This window comes from Oncorhynchus gorbuscha, linkage group LG08 (assembly GCF_021184085.1).
Source record: "Oncorhynchus gorbuscha isolate QuinsamMale2020 ecotype Even-year linkage group LG08, OgorEven_v1.0, whole genome shotgun sequence".
NCBI classification, from domain to species: domain Eukaryota; kingdom Metazoa; phylum Chordata; class Actinopteri; order Salmoniformes; family Salmonidae; genus Oncorhynchus; species Oncorhynchus gorbuscha.
Genome location: NC_060180.1, coordinates 57,698,362 through 57,714,080, shown reverse-complemented (window position 1 = coordinate 57,714,080; position 15,719 = coordinate 57,698,362). Strand labels below are relative to the sequence as shown.

Genomic DNA, 15,719 nt, shown 5'->3' with positions numbered 1-15,719 from the left:
GATGCTGGGGTCTGTCCTGACTTTGGCTTCTCTACGGATGAAGTTGGTGAATACCCAGAAGGGAGGGAAGGTGACGTTGTTTTCTAGCTTGAATTTTGACCCTTAGGATGTCCACTTTTCCTGCAGGCCATATGGGAGCTTCTCTACGATAGGGCTTACCCCTCTGGATGTGTCCAGATACAATAGGCAAGGTAAGTAGCCATCTTGCTTTGCAGCTTTGAGCTCCAATGTTAGTTCTCTACGGTCAGTCTCTGCGGATCTTTATTTGCCACCTTGGGGATGTTCTCCAACTTGGCAAAGAGAGCCCTTTCAATGGCTTAAGATGAACCATAGCTTTCCTCAAGTCTCTTCCAGAGCATCATCAGCGCAGCTGGCGGATGTCTGGCATGGACTGCCTTTATCCTACGTGCCTGCTCAGAAGACTGCGCCAAGCCATTTGATGAGCAGGTCAAGCTCTTCTCCTGCTGAAAGGCCTAGCTCTGATGTGGTATTACGAAATGAGGCTTTCCAAGCCTAATAGTTCTCAGATTCACCATCGAATGTAGTTAACCCTGTAGTGACCAACTGGCTGCGGGCAAGGTACTTGGCAAGGTCTTGGTGGTGGGGGTTACGCCATATTCACCTTGAGTAGATGATCTGCAGGGGTTCGCATGGGAACAAGTAGGACACTGCTGGTGGCTTTCTTCTTTTATCCCCCCCCCATTCCTCTGGTTGTTGGCCTTACTCGGGCTGGCGAGGGTTGTATGACCTGGTGTAGGTTGCACGTTACCTGATGTAACTGTGTCAGAGTCACATGGTTCTTTGTCCCTCACTCTGTTGAACTGCTGACTTGAACTAAGGCTAGCGTGTATCACATAGTCCAAGGTGCGCTGAAGGCATTTCTGATGTGGGACTGGGGGTGAGAACCGGCCAAACAAACCAAGATTTACTTCCTGTCGAGCAAATGTAAATCAATTTATAACATTTTTGACATGTGTTTTTCTGATTTTTTTGTTTGTTGTTATTCTGTCTCTCACTGTTCAAATAAACCAACCATTAAAATTAGACTGATAATTTCTTTGTCAGCTAGAAGTGCTGCCATATCTGTCGGCACAATCTTTTCGTACAAAACACAATCGACTAAAACACACATTCTTCATTCAAATTCTTCTGTCCACCTTCTAAACTGTCCCAGGGACACTAAGGCCTCTGAGTACTGTTTTGGGGCGATTATTCCAAACATATGGGGCAGAAAAAGTAAATCACTCTTTAGGTAACTCTGAAGACACTTAAGGCATCTCCAGAGTTAACCAACTGTGTGAACTGGTTTGATAACTTGTAATCATGGACCCTTAATAATAAACCCTTTTATAATAAACAAATGCCTATACAGGGTTACATATGGGTTTCTAGGGCACAACATGTGCTTCAAAAGTAGCTAGAATTCATGTAGGCTGTATCTCAATCAGTAGAAAAAAGTGTTTTCTGGTGCTCCCAACTTTTTAAAATGGGGATCACCAGTGTTAACTATTTTTTAACATGTTTTTTACATTTTTAGGTCTCTGGTCGTAGTAGTACAGTGGTAGTATGTGTAGTAACATAAATAGTAGTAGTAGTATATTGGCTTAGCAGCAGAATCATAGAAACATCATCGATTGCTTATTTTATTAGTGGACTTTAAAGATGAGGTCTTGATAAGACAGGCCAGTCACAGCAAGTCTTAGGAGTTTTATGATGGATAACTGAATTGGGACACAGGGTTGAAATAAATCATCTGAATGTGATGTTGAGTTAGAAGAAATTGTGGGTAGCAAGGAATAACAATGCATTTCTGTTCATTCACCAAACTTTATGGTTTTTGGAAGAAACTGTACCCCTGTGTTTGAAAGGAAGTTGTGTGTGTCTGATTCCATTGTTGTCAAAAGTAATCAATCACAATGACGTACTGAGATTTATTGAATGATGAAGCCAGTCCACTTGCATTGAGATTATGCTGATAGCAGAGTCGTGAGCAGCAGTTGTGTGTGAATGTAGCATCTAAGGTCAAGCATTTTTAACAGGAGCGAGTGGCGTGAGGAATGGAGGCATATGTCCTTCCCAGCCTGACAGACGCCACAGTGTTTGGAGTGCAGCGAGGCAAGCCGGCACAGCCCACATAGCGCCATGTAAAGGGAGATGCCAGTTGCTTGTCTGAAGCACATTTGGGCACAGCAGGTTTGGATGTCTTACAGCCCTTGTGTGAGGGCCTGATATACCCCGGCTTTGGCTGCCATAAACAACTGATTTGTGTTAACAATGGCGTTGTTGGTACTACAAATACTGCCTTCAAACCAAGGCTTCAAAAACTGCTTTGTCTGTTTTAGTTCATATTAGATTAGCTTTTTAAAAACTATATCCTAGATGATATGTAATGTTATAGTATTGTCTGCCCATAAACTAAGACCTTGTGCAATTGCCAGTATGTGGTTTGAAATGAGGATGATAAACTAGAGGACGAGTCACTCTCACTCAATAGATGGTAGAGAAGCAGGGCAATGTCCAATCCATTTCAGTAAATACTTTGTCATTAGCTGCTCCATAAACACAATAGGAAAACAACTCTGTAAACAGACAGGGGTCACAGCCAGTTTTCGGGTTGTTTCACCAATTCGATGCCTTTTGAGAAGTGTAACTTGGACATATAGAACTTTTAATTTCAACTAATTGAAACATTCTGTCATAGAGTTCAACTTCATTAAAAAATGCATTTTCCCATCTCGATGTTAAATTGCTATAGTAATTGCTGCCAAATAAAGTAAAAGAGATGACCTTAACAGGGTTGACGTTTTCATCTTAAATTAGCCATAAGACCCCTTGTAACAGAGGGAATGGAAGCTTGTTGTGTGCAACAGGGAGGGGGCATAAGCCTCCCCCCTCTTACGCTGCTGCTACTCTCTGTTATTATCTATGCATAGTCACTAACTCTACATGTACACTAACATTAAAAAGTTTGGGGTCACTTAGAAATGTCCTTGTTTTGAAAGAAAAACAACATCAAATTGATCAGAAATACAGCCTAGACATTAATGTTGTAAATGACTATTGTAGCTGGAAACAGCAGATTTTCTTATTCCGTTAAAAAAATATATATCTACATAGACGTACATCTACATAGACGTACAGAGCCCCATCACACCTGCGTTCACATGGCACGTTGTGTTAGCTAACAAACACCTTCCTTCTGAAACTCGTCAGTCTACTCTTGTTCTGAGAAATGAAAGCTATTCCATGTGAGAAATTGGCAAGAAACTGAAGATCTTGTACAACACTGTGTACTACTCCCTTCACAGAATAGCGCAAACTGGCTCTAATCAGAATAGAAAGAGGAGGCCTCCCGGGTGGCGCAGTGGTTAAGGGCGCTGTACTGCAGCGCTAGCTGCACCACCAGAGACTCTGGGTTCGCGCCCAGGCTCTGTCGTAACCGGCCGCGACTGGAAGGTCCGTGGGGCGACGCACAATTGGCCTAGCGTCGTCCGGGTTACGGGGGGTTTGGCCGGTAGGGAAATCCTTGTCTCATCAAGCACCAGCGACTCCTGTGGCGGGCCGGGCACAGTGCGCGCTAACCAAGGTTGCTAGAAGCACGGTGTTTCCTCCGACACATTGGTGCGGCTGGCTTCCGGGTTGGAGGGCGCGGTGTTAAGAAGCAGTGCGGCTTGGTTGGGTTGTGTATCGGAGGACGCATGACTTTCAACCTTCGTCTCTCCCGAGCCCCTACGGGAGTTGTAGCGATGAGACAAGATAGTAGCCACTAAACAATTGGATACCACGAAATTGGGAAGAAAAAGGGGTAAAAAATAAAAAGAATAGAAAGAGGAGTGGGAGGCCCCGATGCACAACTGAGCAGGAGGACAAGTACATTAGTGTCTAGTTTGAGAAACAGACGCCTCAAGTCCTCAACTGGCAGCTTCATTAAATAGTAACAGTGACAAAAGGTGACTCCAGGATGCTGGCCTTCCTTAAATTGAAAAATAAAATGTCTAGCCAGTCTATCTATGGGTAACAGGGTTGACGTGTTATGCCCGACCTGCTCAGTTCTGAGCAGAAATGGTATTCTTAATCTAAACACTAATCATATTTCAGAGCACACGGTAAGTTTAAAATGATACCAAAACTATATTTTTAAAGCAACTACAGACTCATTGTTGTAGTGTCTGAAAGCAGGACAAAATGTCACATCTCCCAACTTGAATTAGTTATTTCTCAATAATTATTTTGGATACAGATTTCAAAGTTATGCCAAAACCCCCTTCCCCCAAATTATCTTTATATGGATTTAATTTCAGGAAGATTCAAAACATCATAATTATCCCTGGGCCAATCTTGTGTGGAATTGCCCAGCTCCTATATTGTAGTTCAGCCTTCCTCGGCTTTCCTGCATGGTCACCCCCTGGAGGTTATTACTCTGTGATCACCCCTGTTCGCTGTCAGTACTCTCTGATCTTTTTTGACTTTGCTTACAGTTGTATACTGGTATGGTATTGCCCAGCAGTTAATTTGATATCAGGTCTTGTAATCTAACTTCAATGCAAGGTCACATGCGAGACTTTATAAATACAGCCACTGGCCAAAGAAGTCCGTATGGCATTGATGTTTTATGCCTTTGCATTCAACAACACTTTTGGGGCTAGGGATGGGCTGATGGAGGAATATCATTTATACAAATAGGTTGCGCAGATTGACGTCATAGTTAGATTTGAGTGTCCCAAGATGTGGCACTGAGCCAGCATTTGCTGCAGAGGGAGAGGAGAGCGGAGAGGAGAGGAACTGACTTGTTTTCCACTAGATAGCACATCCACAAAGTCAGATTCCACAGCCAAAAAGCCAAAATTGGAGAGAAAAAAATAAAAGCTTTTTGGTCTTTAAGGTTAGGGTTAGGCATTCCGGTTAAACGGGAAGGGGGATACCTAGTCAGTTGTCCAACTTAATGTATTCAACCGAAATAATGTGTCTTCCGCATTTAACCCAACCCCTCTGAATCAGAGAGGTGCAGGGGGCTGCCTTAATTGACATGCAGGTTCGCAGTGTGGTTAAGGTTAGGTTTAAAATCTGATTTATGACTTTGGCTGTGCCAGCTTGTGACCACTCTGCAGAGCTGCTTCCAGAGCAAGATTCATGACGAAAAATGCTAACCTGCTTATTTTACCACCACCCCTCTGTTTAAAATGTACGTCGTTCAAGTTTCTATGTTCATTCATTTGGAGAGCTTTTGAAATACAGCTCACAACCTAGGGGAATTTGCAACGTTTGTGTCATCCTTTTCCTAGAGGTGAACAAAACACCCCAACAATTGTTTTATTGTAGAGTTTTGTCTAAATGATCCTTTTCTTGCAGAGACGAGGGGCGATCTCCTATGACAGCGAGGATCAAACGGCTCTCTACATTCGGATGCTCGGTACGTATGGTATGATATTCACTGGATCTTATTTCTTATCACTCCATGAATATTTTAACATATCGTATGACCTTCACCTACCTTTTCACCATCCATAAGGATATTGATTATTTAAGTAATGGTTTGTTATTCAGTAGATACAGTGCCTTGCAAAAGTATTCATCCCCCTTGGTGTTTTTCCTATTTTGTTGCATTACAACCTGTAATTTAAATGTATTTTTATTTGGATTTCAATGTAATGGACATACACAAAATAATGCAAATTGGTGAAGTGAAATGAAAAAGATTACTTATTTTAAAAAAAATGGAAAACAGAAACGTGGTGCGTGCATATGTATTCAACCCTTTGCTTTGATGTCCCTAAATAAGGATCCGTGTTGGGTTATAAAAAATATCCAAAACTTTGAACATCCCATGGAGCACGATTTAAATCCATTATTAAAAAATGGAAAGAATATGGCACCACAACAAACCAGCCAAGAGAGGGCTGCCCGCCAAAACTCACGGACCAGGCAAGGAGGGCATTAACCAGAGAGGCAACAAAGAGACCAAAGATACCCCTCAAGGCACTGCAAAGCTCCACAGCGGAGATTGGAGTATCTGTCCATAGGACCACTTTAAGCCGTACACTCCATAGAGCTGGGCTTTATGGAAGAGTGGCCAGAAAAAAAGCCATTGCTTAAAGAAAAATATACGCAAATGTGGGAGACTCCCCAAAGCATGTGGGATACTCCCCAAACATATGGAAGAAGGTACTCTGGCTAGAAGAGACTAAAATTGAGCTTTTTGGCCATCAAGGAAAACACTATGTCTGGAGCAAACACAGTGAAGCATGGGGGTGGCAGCATCATGCTGTGGGGATGTTTTTCATCGGCAGGGACTGGAGAACTAGTCAGAATTGAAGGAATGATAGATGGCGCTAAATACAGGGATATTCTTGAGGGAAACCTGTTTCAGTCTTCCAGAGATTTGAGACTGGGACAGAGGTTCACCTTCCAGCAGGACAATGACCCTAAGCATACTGCTAAAGCAACACTCGAGTGGTTTAAGGGGAAACATTTAAATGTCCTGGAATGGCCTAGTCAAAGCCCAGAACTCAATCCAATTGAGAATCTGTGGTATGACTTAAAGATTGCTGTACATCAGAGGAACCCATCCAACTTGAAGGAGCTGGAGCAGTTTTGCCTTGAAGAATGGGCAAAATATCCCAGTGGCTAGATGTGCCAAGCTTATAGAGACATGCTACAAGAGACTTGCAGCTGTAATTGCAGCAACAGGTGGCTCTACAATGTATTGACTTTGGGGGGTGAAAGGTTATGCACGCTCAAGTTTTCTGTTTTTTTTTTGTCTTGTTTGTTTCACAATAAAAAAATACTTTGCACCTTCAAACTGGTAGGCATGTTGTGTAAATCAAATGATACAAGGCAACAAAATAGGAAAAATGCCAAGGTGGGTGAATACTTTCGCAAGCCCCTGTAAGCAATCTCTCTGCTGCTGCAATGTACACAAGGTTGGAAATGAAAGACATCTGTGGGTATTCTTACTCTTTCTCAGTCAGTATGGCTAGGTATGTGTTTCTGTTTTAAGATCCTTTATTCATTGTCAATTATGAATACAGGATCTTAAACACTTACTCTTTCTTAGTCTGTATGGATAACAGTACTTAAATATATTTTATATCACAGGTGACGAATGTAAGATATAAGATTGCATATTGTATTACCTATTAATTATATAACTCTTATCTAGTAAAACTGCAGAGCCTGTTTTGATCTAGTCTGAATAGAGAGGCCTGCCTCTTCTCCAGCTCTACACTGACACCAGTGTGAATACTAATAGTCACTTTGGCACTGTGTCACAGCCAGGCTTCCTGTTTAGCTTTGTCTGTGTCGTCTCAGCCTTTGCTTCCCAAATGGCACCCTATACCCTATAAAGTGCACAACCTTTGATCAGATGCCTTTAGGGCCCTGGTCAGAAGTAGTGCACTGCATAGGGAATACGGTGCCATTTGGGACACAGCCTCAGTCTTAACAGGCCCAATGATTTACTAAATAAAACCTCTCATTATTGCAAGTACCTTGAGGACTATGTTTTCCCATTCCTTCTAGGAGATGTGAGAGTCAGAAGCCAGATGGGGTTTGAACCAGAGCGAAGAGGGTCACATCCCTACTTGTATGTCGATTTCCGAACTTTGCACTGTAAGTAAGAACCAAAAACTCCCATTTCAATGTGCCACCACCCCTTGAAATATCTTCTGTCAATGAAGAAGCTGAACCTTTTTGCAATCCATGATTTGTTGCTCTTATGATCGAAGTAACCCGTTGTCTGATACATAGATGTATGAACTAAATGGCAGATACTGTATGAAGTCAGTAAAAAAAACATCACTAATGTAAATGTAGGTGGTGCATCTAATGGATATGAAACTTGAGTGTTATTCTTGCTACGTTTAAACTGTCATCTGCTTGAATTAATGAAATGAAAGCACTTATGATACTAGTCACTTGTTAAATTGAATTGTCTGAAAAGGTCTATAAAAAGACCATTGTTCAAAGTGTCTCTAACAAATTGATAAATGGAAGCCATCCAGCTGGCTGTCCTATTGATGTGACCTTATGTATTGTGTTTGCTGACAGTGCAACATTTTCCAGCAACCGATATTGCATTTTAGAATTGTTGGGGACCATCGCCTGTTAGACATTAGACATTAATTTGTTCTGGCTCTGTCTGTAGGTGCCTTGATATTTCAAATAATTTTCTAGAATGCTAGTTTGATGCAAAAGGCTTTTTGAGGCTTGCTAGTCTGCCATGGTTGGTGAGTGTGCGTTGACAATGCAGGACTGAGATTGGTGGGCTGCCAGCTGGCTGGAGAATGGACTGCTGTGTCAGCAGCATGTCTGCACACTCACACCCCTTTGCACTAGTCACATTGATGGGGGTGGCCACGGTATGGCAGGCTCAAATCCTCTGTTTGTCCTCTGTCCGTGCAGATGGGATTTTAGGGCTACTCACTGTTTGAATTGGCTTGGTAGTCTTCCTTTGTCTTTTCATCAAGTTTTCTCAGTAAACAGGTTATTCACACTCTGTGAAATGCATCTGTTGTATGGTATATTGATGTTAGTACAACAAACCAACAGTATTAGCCTGATTTGTTATTGACTTATTGTATTGGTGTGTATTTTACGTTGTCCTGAATGATATGCAGTGCTATGTTTTTAATACAAAGAGTGTACATTCCTTTGTTTTACAAGCAGATGAAGATTATGGAATTCTGTGATAGAATATATGGACATCTCCTGAAATCTTCTTGAAAGATAAAGCAACAAAGCATGATGTTACTCTTACTTGAAATGGATTCAGTTGTTAGCTACATAAACTTGGCATAGCTTTAAAAGAGAGTCAGTGCATTTCAACCATAGTAAATGGTTCTGTACTTATGTTTCCATAGCCCGACCTGAGGCTGCGCGGCCTGTGTCTGCCAGGAATGTCCGAAGGCTGCTGAGCTTTCAGAGGTACCTCCACTCGTCACGGTTCTTTCACGGCATCCCAGCCAACAACCCTCTAGGCTACATCCTTGACGATGACTTCACAGGTCAAGCCAAGGTCAGTGCCACTGCCAATCTATCTAGCAACAGTACATAATTTCTGTAGATGTTAGTGTTGTAGTATCACTGAGCAGGCCTAACTGTATAATATTTCATATGTTTCAGTTAATGCTGCAGAAGGTTGGAAACTGGAACTTTGATATTTTCCTGTTTGACAGACTTACAAACGGTACGGTGTTTTCCTAGGTGATTGTTGCCCTCTGCTGTTTAAGAATTGCAGATGCAATACATGCTGGCTTTATGGCTCACCTTGACACATATTGCTCCATTTCTATTTGGAGAATGTTCAGTCATGAAACATTAGTTTGTATAAATTTGCATGTGGTGTGATTTTGTTGTGGATGGCGTTTTGCTAGTCAGACTAATTATGTGTTTGGAGTTCAACTTTAGATTGAAGAGTAAGACTATGTGTCCCTTGTCTGTTATTACAAACTGTAGTGTTATTACGCATTTGTTAATTCATTGTTTCTGTTCTGCTTTCTGACAGGGAACGGTCTCGTCAACCTGACCTTTCACTTATTCAACACTTATGGGTTAATTGAGCTCTTCCAGTTGGACATGGTTAAACTTAGAAGATTTTTAGGTATGGAAATAAATACATGTTAATGATTAAATGCACCATATTGCATTGGGACATGGATTTATTTAAACCCAATATTGTCTACTTGAATGAAGTGGTGATGCATAGTTGAAACCATCTGCAAATTAACTGAATAACCTATGTGTTTGTGTTGTTATTAGTCATGATCCAAGAGGACTACCGCTGCCAGAACCCCTACCACAATGCAGTCCACGCTGCAGATGTGACTCAGGCCATGTATTGTTACCTGCAGGAGCCCAAGGTGTGAGAAAATGGCATGGTTTACCACTAACAAATTGCTCATCTACACCTGAATTATATACTCTGTAAGAACAAGGTCATAAAGTATATCGATACTCGAAACTCTGTGTTTTTGTGTTTGTTTGTTTTGTTTGTTTTTTGTAGAAGGATGTGTAGATTCTGGTAAGACATTTGAGCTTGTATCCTTCAGTAAAATAATATGACTCTACAAGTACACCTGGAGAGGTTTGTTCCAACTGTGACTCTTCGTGAGGAGTCTGATGAGGAGGATTCTGTGTGTTTGCAGCTTGCTGAGACGCTGACCTCCTGTGATCTCCTGCTGGGTCTGCTGGCTGCCGCCACCCATGATCTGGACCATCCAGGTGTCAACCAGCCTTTCCTCATCAAAACTGACCATTACCTAGCAGCACTGTACAAGGTAAGGCCCTATACTAGAAATAACGCAGTGGCTCAATGCTGATGCTTGTGGTGATTAAACAATTTCCCAAACTGGGATCAATAAAGTACTACTCTACTCTCTCTACTCGTCATTATTTGAGTCTCTGATGGATAAAATGTTGATGTAGTTTTCCATCAAATGTTGAATGACTTTGAAATACATGTTAATAGCTGGCATCAGACATCAACTAGCCCATGTACAATATATTGACCTCTGTAATGAGTAATGCAAGTATTTTTTTGGTTGTGTTTGTCCTTTTGTAGAATAGCTCAGTTTTGGAGAATCACCACTGGAAGTCTGCGGTGGGCCTGCTCCGCGAATCAGACCTGCTGTCCCACCTCCCCACTGAAGACCGGTCAGTTCACAGACAGGGCACCTGCTATATTAAATTCAAACTTTATTTGTCCCCTTAGGGGGAGAGAGAGACACATTTTTGTTTTGTTACTGGATACAGAGAATGAGAGGCCATCCTCTGAATTTAGTTTCCTCAATTTTGATGTTTTGATGTGTGCTGTGAAAAAAGTTTGATTGGATTAGGATCGCTATGTAATGTGCTTGATTTGGATATATGAGATGCATGTGATTACTGCCAGTGATCAGATCTAGTCTATTTAACTACATCTACATACACTAAGACATTTAGTTTATGTACACTACTGGTCAAAAGTTTTAGAACACCTACTCATTCAAGGGTTTTTCTTTATTTTGACTATTTCCTACTTTGTAGAATAATAGTGAAGACAAACTATTAAATAACACATGGAATCATGTAGTAACCAAAAAAGTATTAAACAAATCAAAAAGTATTTATATTTGAGATTCTTCAAATAGCCACCCTTTGCTTTGATGACAGCTTTGCACACTCTTGGCATTCTCTCAACCAGCTTAACCTAGAATGCTTTTCCAACAGTCTTGAAGGAGTTCTCCCACATATGCCGAGCACTTGTTGTCTGCTCTTCCTTCACTCTGCGGTCCAACTCATCTCAATTTGGTTAGGTCGGGGCATTTTAAAAGGCCAGGTCATCTGATGCAGCACTCCATCTTTACATTTTTTTATTATTTCACATTTATTTAACCAGGAAGGCCAGTTGAGAACAAGTTCTCATTTACAACTGCGACCTGGCCAAGATAGAGCAAAGCAGTGCGACACAAACAAAACAGAGTTACACATGGGATAAACAAACATACAGTTAATAACACATCACTCTCCTTGGTCAAATAGCCCTTACACAGCCTGGCGGTGTGTTAGGTCATTGTCCTGTTGAAAAACAAATCATAGTCCCACTAAGCCCAAACCAGATGGGGTGCCGTATCACTGCAGAATGCTGTGTTAGTCATGCTGTGCCTTGAATTCTAAATCAATCGCAGACAGTGTCACCAGCAAAGCACCATCACACCTCCTCCTCCGTGCTTCGGAACCACACGTGCGGAGATCATCCATTCACCCACACCACATCTCACAAAGACACAGCGGTTGGAACCAAAAATCTCCCATTTGTACTCCAGACCAAAGGAAACATTTCCACCGGTCCATTGCTTGTGTTTCTTGGCCCAAGCAAGTCTCTTCTTCTTATTGGTGTCCTTTTAGTAGTGGTTTCTTTGCAGCAATTTGACAATGAAGGCCTCATTCACACAGTCTCCTTTGAACAGTTGATGTTGATGTGTCTGTTACTTAAACTCTGAAGCCTTTTATTTGGGCTGCAATTTCTGAGTCTGGTAACTAATGAACTTATCCTCTGCAGCAGAGGTAACACTAGGTCTTCCATTCCTGTGGCGGTCCTCATGAGAGCCAGTTTCATCAAAGCGCTTGATGGTTTTAGAGACTGCAGAAACATTGAAGAAACATTAACTGTTCTTGAAATGTTCCGTATTGACTGACCTTAAAGTAATGATTGACTGTCGTTTCTCTTTGCTTATTTGAGCTGTTCTTACCATAATATGGACTTGGTCTTTTACCAAATAGGGCTATCTTCTGTATACCCCCCTACCTTGTCACAACACAACTGATTGGCTCAAACGCATTAAGAAGGAAAGACATTCCACAAATGAACTTTTAACAAGGCACACCTGTTAATTGAAATGCATTCCAGGTGACTACCTCATGAAGCTGTTTGAGAAGAATACCAAGAGTGTACAAAGCTGTCATCAAGGCAAAGGGTGGCTATTTGAAGTATTTATTTTGATTTGTTTTACACTTTTTTTGGTCACTACATGATTCCATATGTGTTATTTCATAGTTTTGACGTCTTCACTATTATTTTACCATGTAGAAAATAGTAAAAAAAAAAAAAAAAAAACTTGAATCAGTAGGTGTTCTGAAACTTTTGACCGGTAGTGTAATACTAATATGGGGTCCACAGATTTAGCTCATTTAAAAGTATCTTCAGACTTGTGTAATCACACACTGCAACATTGCAGTAAAAAAGGCATTTTGTTGTTTGTTTATGAAAATAACTGTTTCATTACTCTATATACTAATAAATATCGATTGGATGTTGTCATTTAGATTGAACATGGAGGAGCGGCTTGGATCCCTGATTCTGGCTACGGACATCAGCAGGCAGAATGACTATCTTTCAGAGTTCAGGACACACTTGGACAAGGGAGACCTCTGCCTCACTAACGGAGGACATCGACACTTTATCCTTCAGGTGAGCAAGGTGTTTCCCACCTAACAAAAGCAGCATAAATGACTGTACTATCCATCACCCTTTTGAACTGTTGTCGTGTGATTTGTGGCATTAAGAGATCATGTGAATCTCTGCGGGACTGAAGTGTTGCAAAATGTGCAGCTTGAAACAGTAAAAGTGAATCGTCAATGTGGTTGAGGCTGATGGAGAGGAAAAAGAGAGACAGAGACAAACTGAGTTATATGTTGTCCTTTTCCTGAGTCTCCGCTCTGTTTTCCTCATTGACCTTGTAAAGATGGCTCTGAAGTGTGCGGACATTTGCAACCCCTGCCGACCGTGGAAACTCAGCAAACAGTGGAGCGAGAAAGTGACAGAGGAGTTCTTCCACCAAGGTACTATATCATGAAACCCTGTACTGGGCTAATCCTCTCTAATCTTAATCCAGGTGTTTATTAAGAGTGCAACCAAGTGTGACAGTATGGTTTATATACTAAGTATTAACCAATCCTTCTTTTCATCAGGTGACATTGAGAGGAAACATAATCTTGAAGTAACCCCACTCTGTGACAGGCAATCCAACTCGGTTGCCAATATACAGATTGGTAAGGTTACCCCTCTTAATCAAAGTTTGCATATGATTAAGTATATGATTAATTAATATTTTACTATGAATTGGTGACCTGTCCAGGGGTGTACTTGAACATCAAGCTGCCTCATGCTACCGTCATAGTAGATCCTCCTGGCCTCTGGCCGATTCTGGCTCGGATAAGACTACTGACAATGATTTCAAATGTGCTCCTACTTAATATTTATACATAATATTTATACATTTGTTTGTGGTTGTTTCTGCTTCTGACCTTAGCAGCATTGTGTGATTTATTGTCAGAACTTGCTCTGAATGAGAGATGTCTTCTCCTGTAGGTTTCATGGCGTACGTGGTAGAGCCTCTGTTTGTGGAATGGTCACGCTTCTCCGACACACGGCTGTCCCAGACCATGATGAGCCACCTGACCCTGAACAAGCAAGGCTGGAATGAGGGGAGGGACAAGCAGGAGGCTAGCTCTAGTAGGGCCTCAGAGGAACAGACGACTCCTGCCACCAAAGACTCAAACTCCAAAGTATTACCTCAGGGAAGCAAAGGGTCATGACATGCCAAGCATGACTGGCGCCCACGGTGAGGTGAGAAAGAGTGAAACGAATCTCCGCATCTGACAGAAACGACATTACCCAGCAGTCCCTGCACCACAGCAACTCAGCCACACGCTCCGCATCTAGGTTAACCACTGTTTTTGTTTTTTATGTAATTTAACTTAATTTATTGAATTTGGACCCTTTACTTTAACAGAGCAATACATATATACCTCATGTTGCTTCTGCTGTATGTATTTTTATTTAATTTTGTACTGTAGTTCTGCTCTGACATCACTAATTTGACACGTCACCCTTTTAACAGACCTGAAGGGAATGTTTTCAACCAGACCCTTCTGATTAAAGTGCCATTTGCAAACATTTTGTTAATGTTTTTAAAGTGAGGAAACCTTGTATTCAAAAAGAGAGGTTCATGTTGAATGAATGAGACGAGCTTCTATGTGTTGCTGCATTTCAGACTAATGGTAATACTTCCTCGTACAGGAAATGTGACGAGCCCACTTCACTGCTGCCTCTGAAGACTGTTTACAAGCGTCTTTTGTGCTGCATTTCACAAATTAAACATTGGTTCTGTAAAAAAAAAAAAAAAGCTCATACTGTATGTGAATAACCACTCACACGAAGTACTTGTCCTGTTGACAACACACTGAACAAACATCTGATTGCAGAACAACACAAATGCCCTGAAAGGACTGTTTTGGTCCGTTCGTTGCTCCTTGCACTGTGAACTATAACAGGTTTTATGACCCAATAGTCAGTCAGCTCAGAGACTACTTGTGTGAAAAAAGTCCATTGGATGTGGTATGAAATCTATGTATTTCTTTACTGATATGGTGTACAGTGTTGGGGATTTAACCGTAGCCTAATAACAATGTTTTGTAATGGGGAAACAGGGCATGCGTGTGGCCTTAACCATAGAAATAGAATCTAGATTCTATTTTTATGGCATTAACATTCTTTCAACACTTGAATAACCACTCTTCCATACTAGTAACAGATGACCTGAGTTGAGGGTATAAACAGCATGACTACTTATTAAAGTTGATATTAGGTGGTCTGCCTCTGGTAGGGCTGTGCCATGATCTACAATGTTATTTTAGAGAGTCGAAGCCCTTTCTAGAATGCAAACACAACTTTTAAGACTGGCAACAGATACCTTTAAACTATGCACAAAACTAAGTGACCAAACCAGTTCTTTTTTTAAAGTTTTTTAATTTTTTTTTTAAATCTTTTTTTATAAGGTCGATAGTCTTCTCTTAATGCATTGTCCGACTGTTTGCCTCTGGTGTGAAAAGGAAATTACTTGGCATTAGTAGATTGGACAGTGATCCAGCCATAACATAAAACATTCCATATTTAATTTATTTTTGGTATTGTTTTTTGATTCTGTACACAAGACACGATTGTGTCTCTGGTTGGACTTTCAGTATATCCAATGAAAACCGGTGCTTTTCATATTATGGCAAACGTGTATTTTCTGGTTACTATTGCAAGACTGTTTGATAAAACTGTTTACCATTTTGATCTAAGTCATTTTTGGGTAGGAACTTGCGTGGCAAACTATTTTGTGAAAAGCTTTGCCAAATTGATATTTTGATACATGTCAGTTGCAGTTACATTTTCATTAATAAAACAACTTGTCACA

At 41.1% G+C, this 15,719-nt stretch overlaps 1 protein-coding gene across 4 annotated transcripts in view; it reads left to right on the top strand.

Annotated features, from left to right (window-relative positions):
- LOC124041890 (high affinity cAMP-specific 3',5'-cyclic phosphodiesterase 7A-like) overlaps positions 1 to 15,719 on the top strand; it is a 27,841-nt gene extending 12,122 nt beyond the window's left edge. Inside the window, exons 2-13 of one of the 4 annotated variants that reach the window (XM_046360004.1) lie at positions 5,350 to 5,410; positions 7,522 to 7,608; positions 8,859 to 9,013; positions 9,121 to 9,184; positions 9,503 to 9,598; positions 9,757 to 9,857; positions 10,143 to 10,274; positions 10,559 to 10,650; positions 12,802 to 12,946; positions 13,221 to 13,317; positions 13,447 to 13,527; positions 13,847 to 15,719. In XM_046360004.1, the coding sequence (XP_046215960.1) occupies positions 5,350 to 5,410; positions 7,522 to 7,608; positions 8,859 to 9,013; positions 9,121 to 9,184; positions 9,503 to 9,598; positions 9,757 to 9,857; positions 10,143 to 10,274; positions 10,559 to 10,650; positions 12,802 to 12,946; positions 13,221 to 13,317; positions 13,447 to 13,527; positions 13,847 to 14,073 (1,338 nt within the window). In that variant the 3' untranslated portion in view covers positions 14,074 to 15,719. Of the gene's footprint in view, positions 1 to 5,349; positions 5,420 to 7,518; positions 7,609 to 8,858; positions 9,014 to 9,120; positions 9,185 to 9,502; positions 9,599 to 9,756; positions 9,858 to 10,142; positions 10,275 to 10,558; positions 10,651 to 12,801; positions 12,947 to 13,220; positions 13,318 to 13,446; positions 13,528 to 13,846 lie in introns of all 4 variants that reach the window. The other 3 variants (XM_046360003.1, XM_046360002.1, XM_046360001.1) reach the window with 3 other exon arrangements.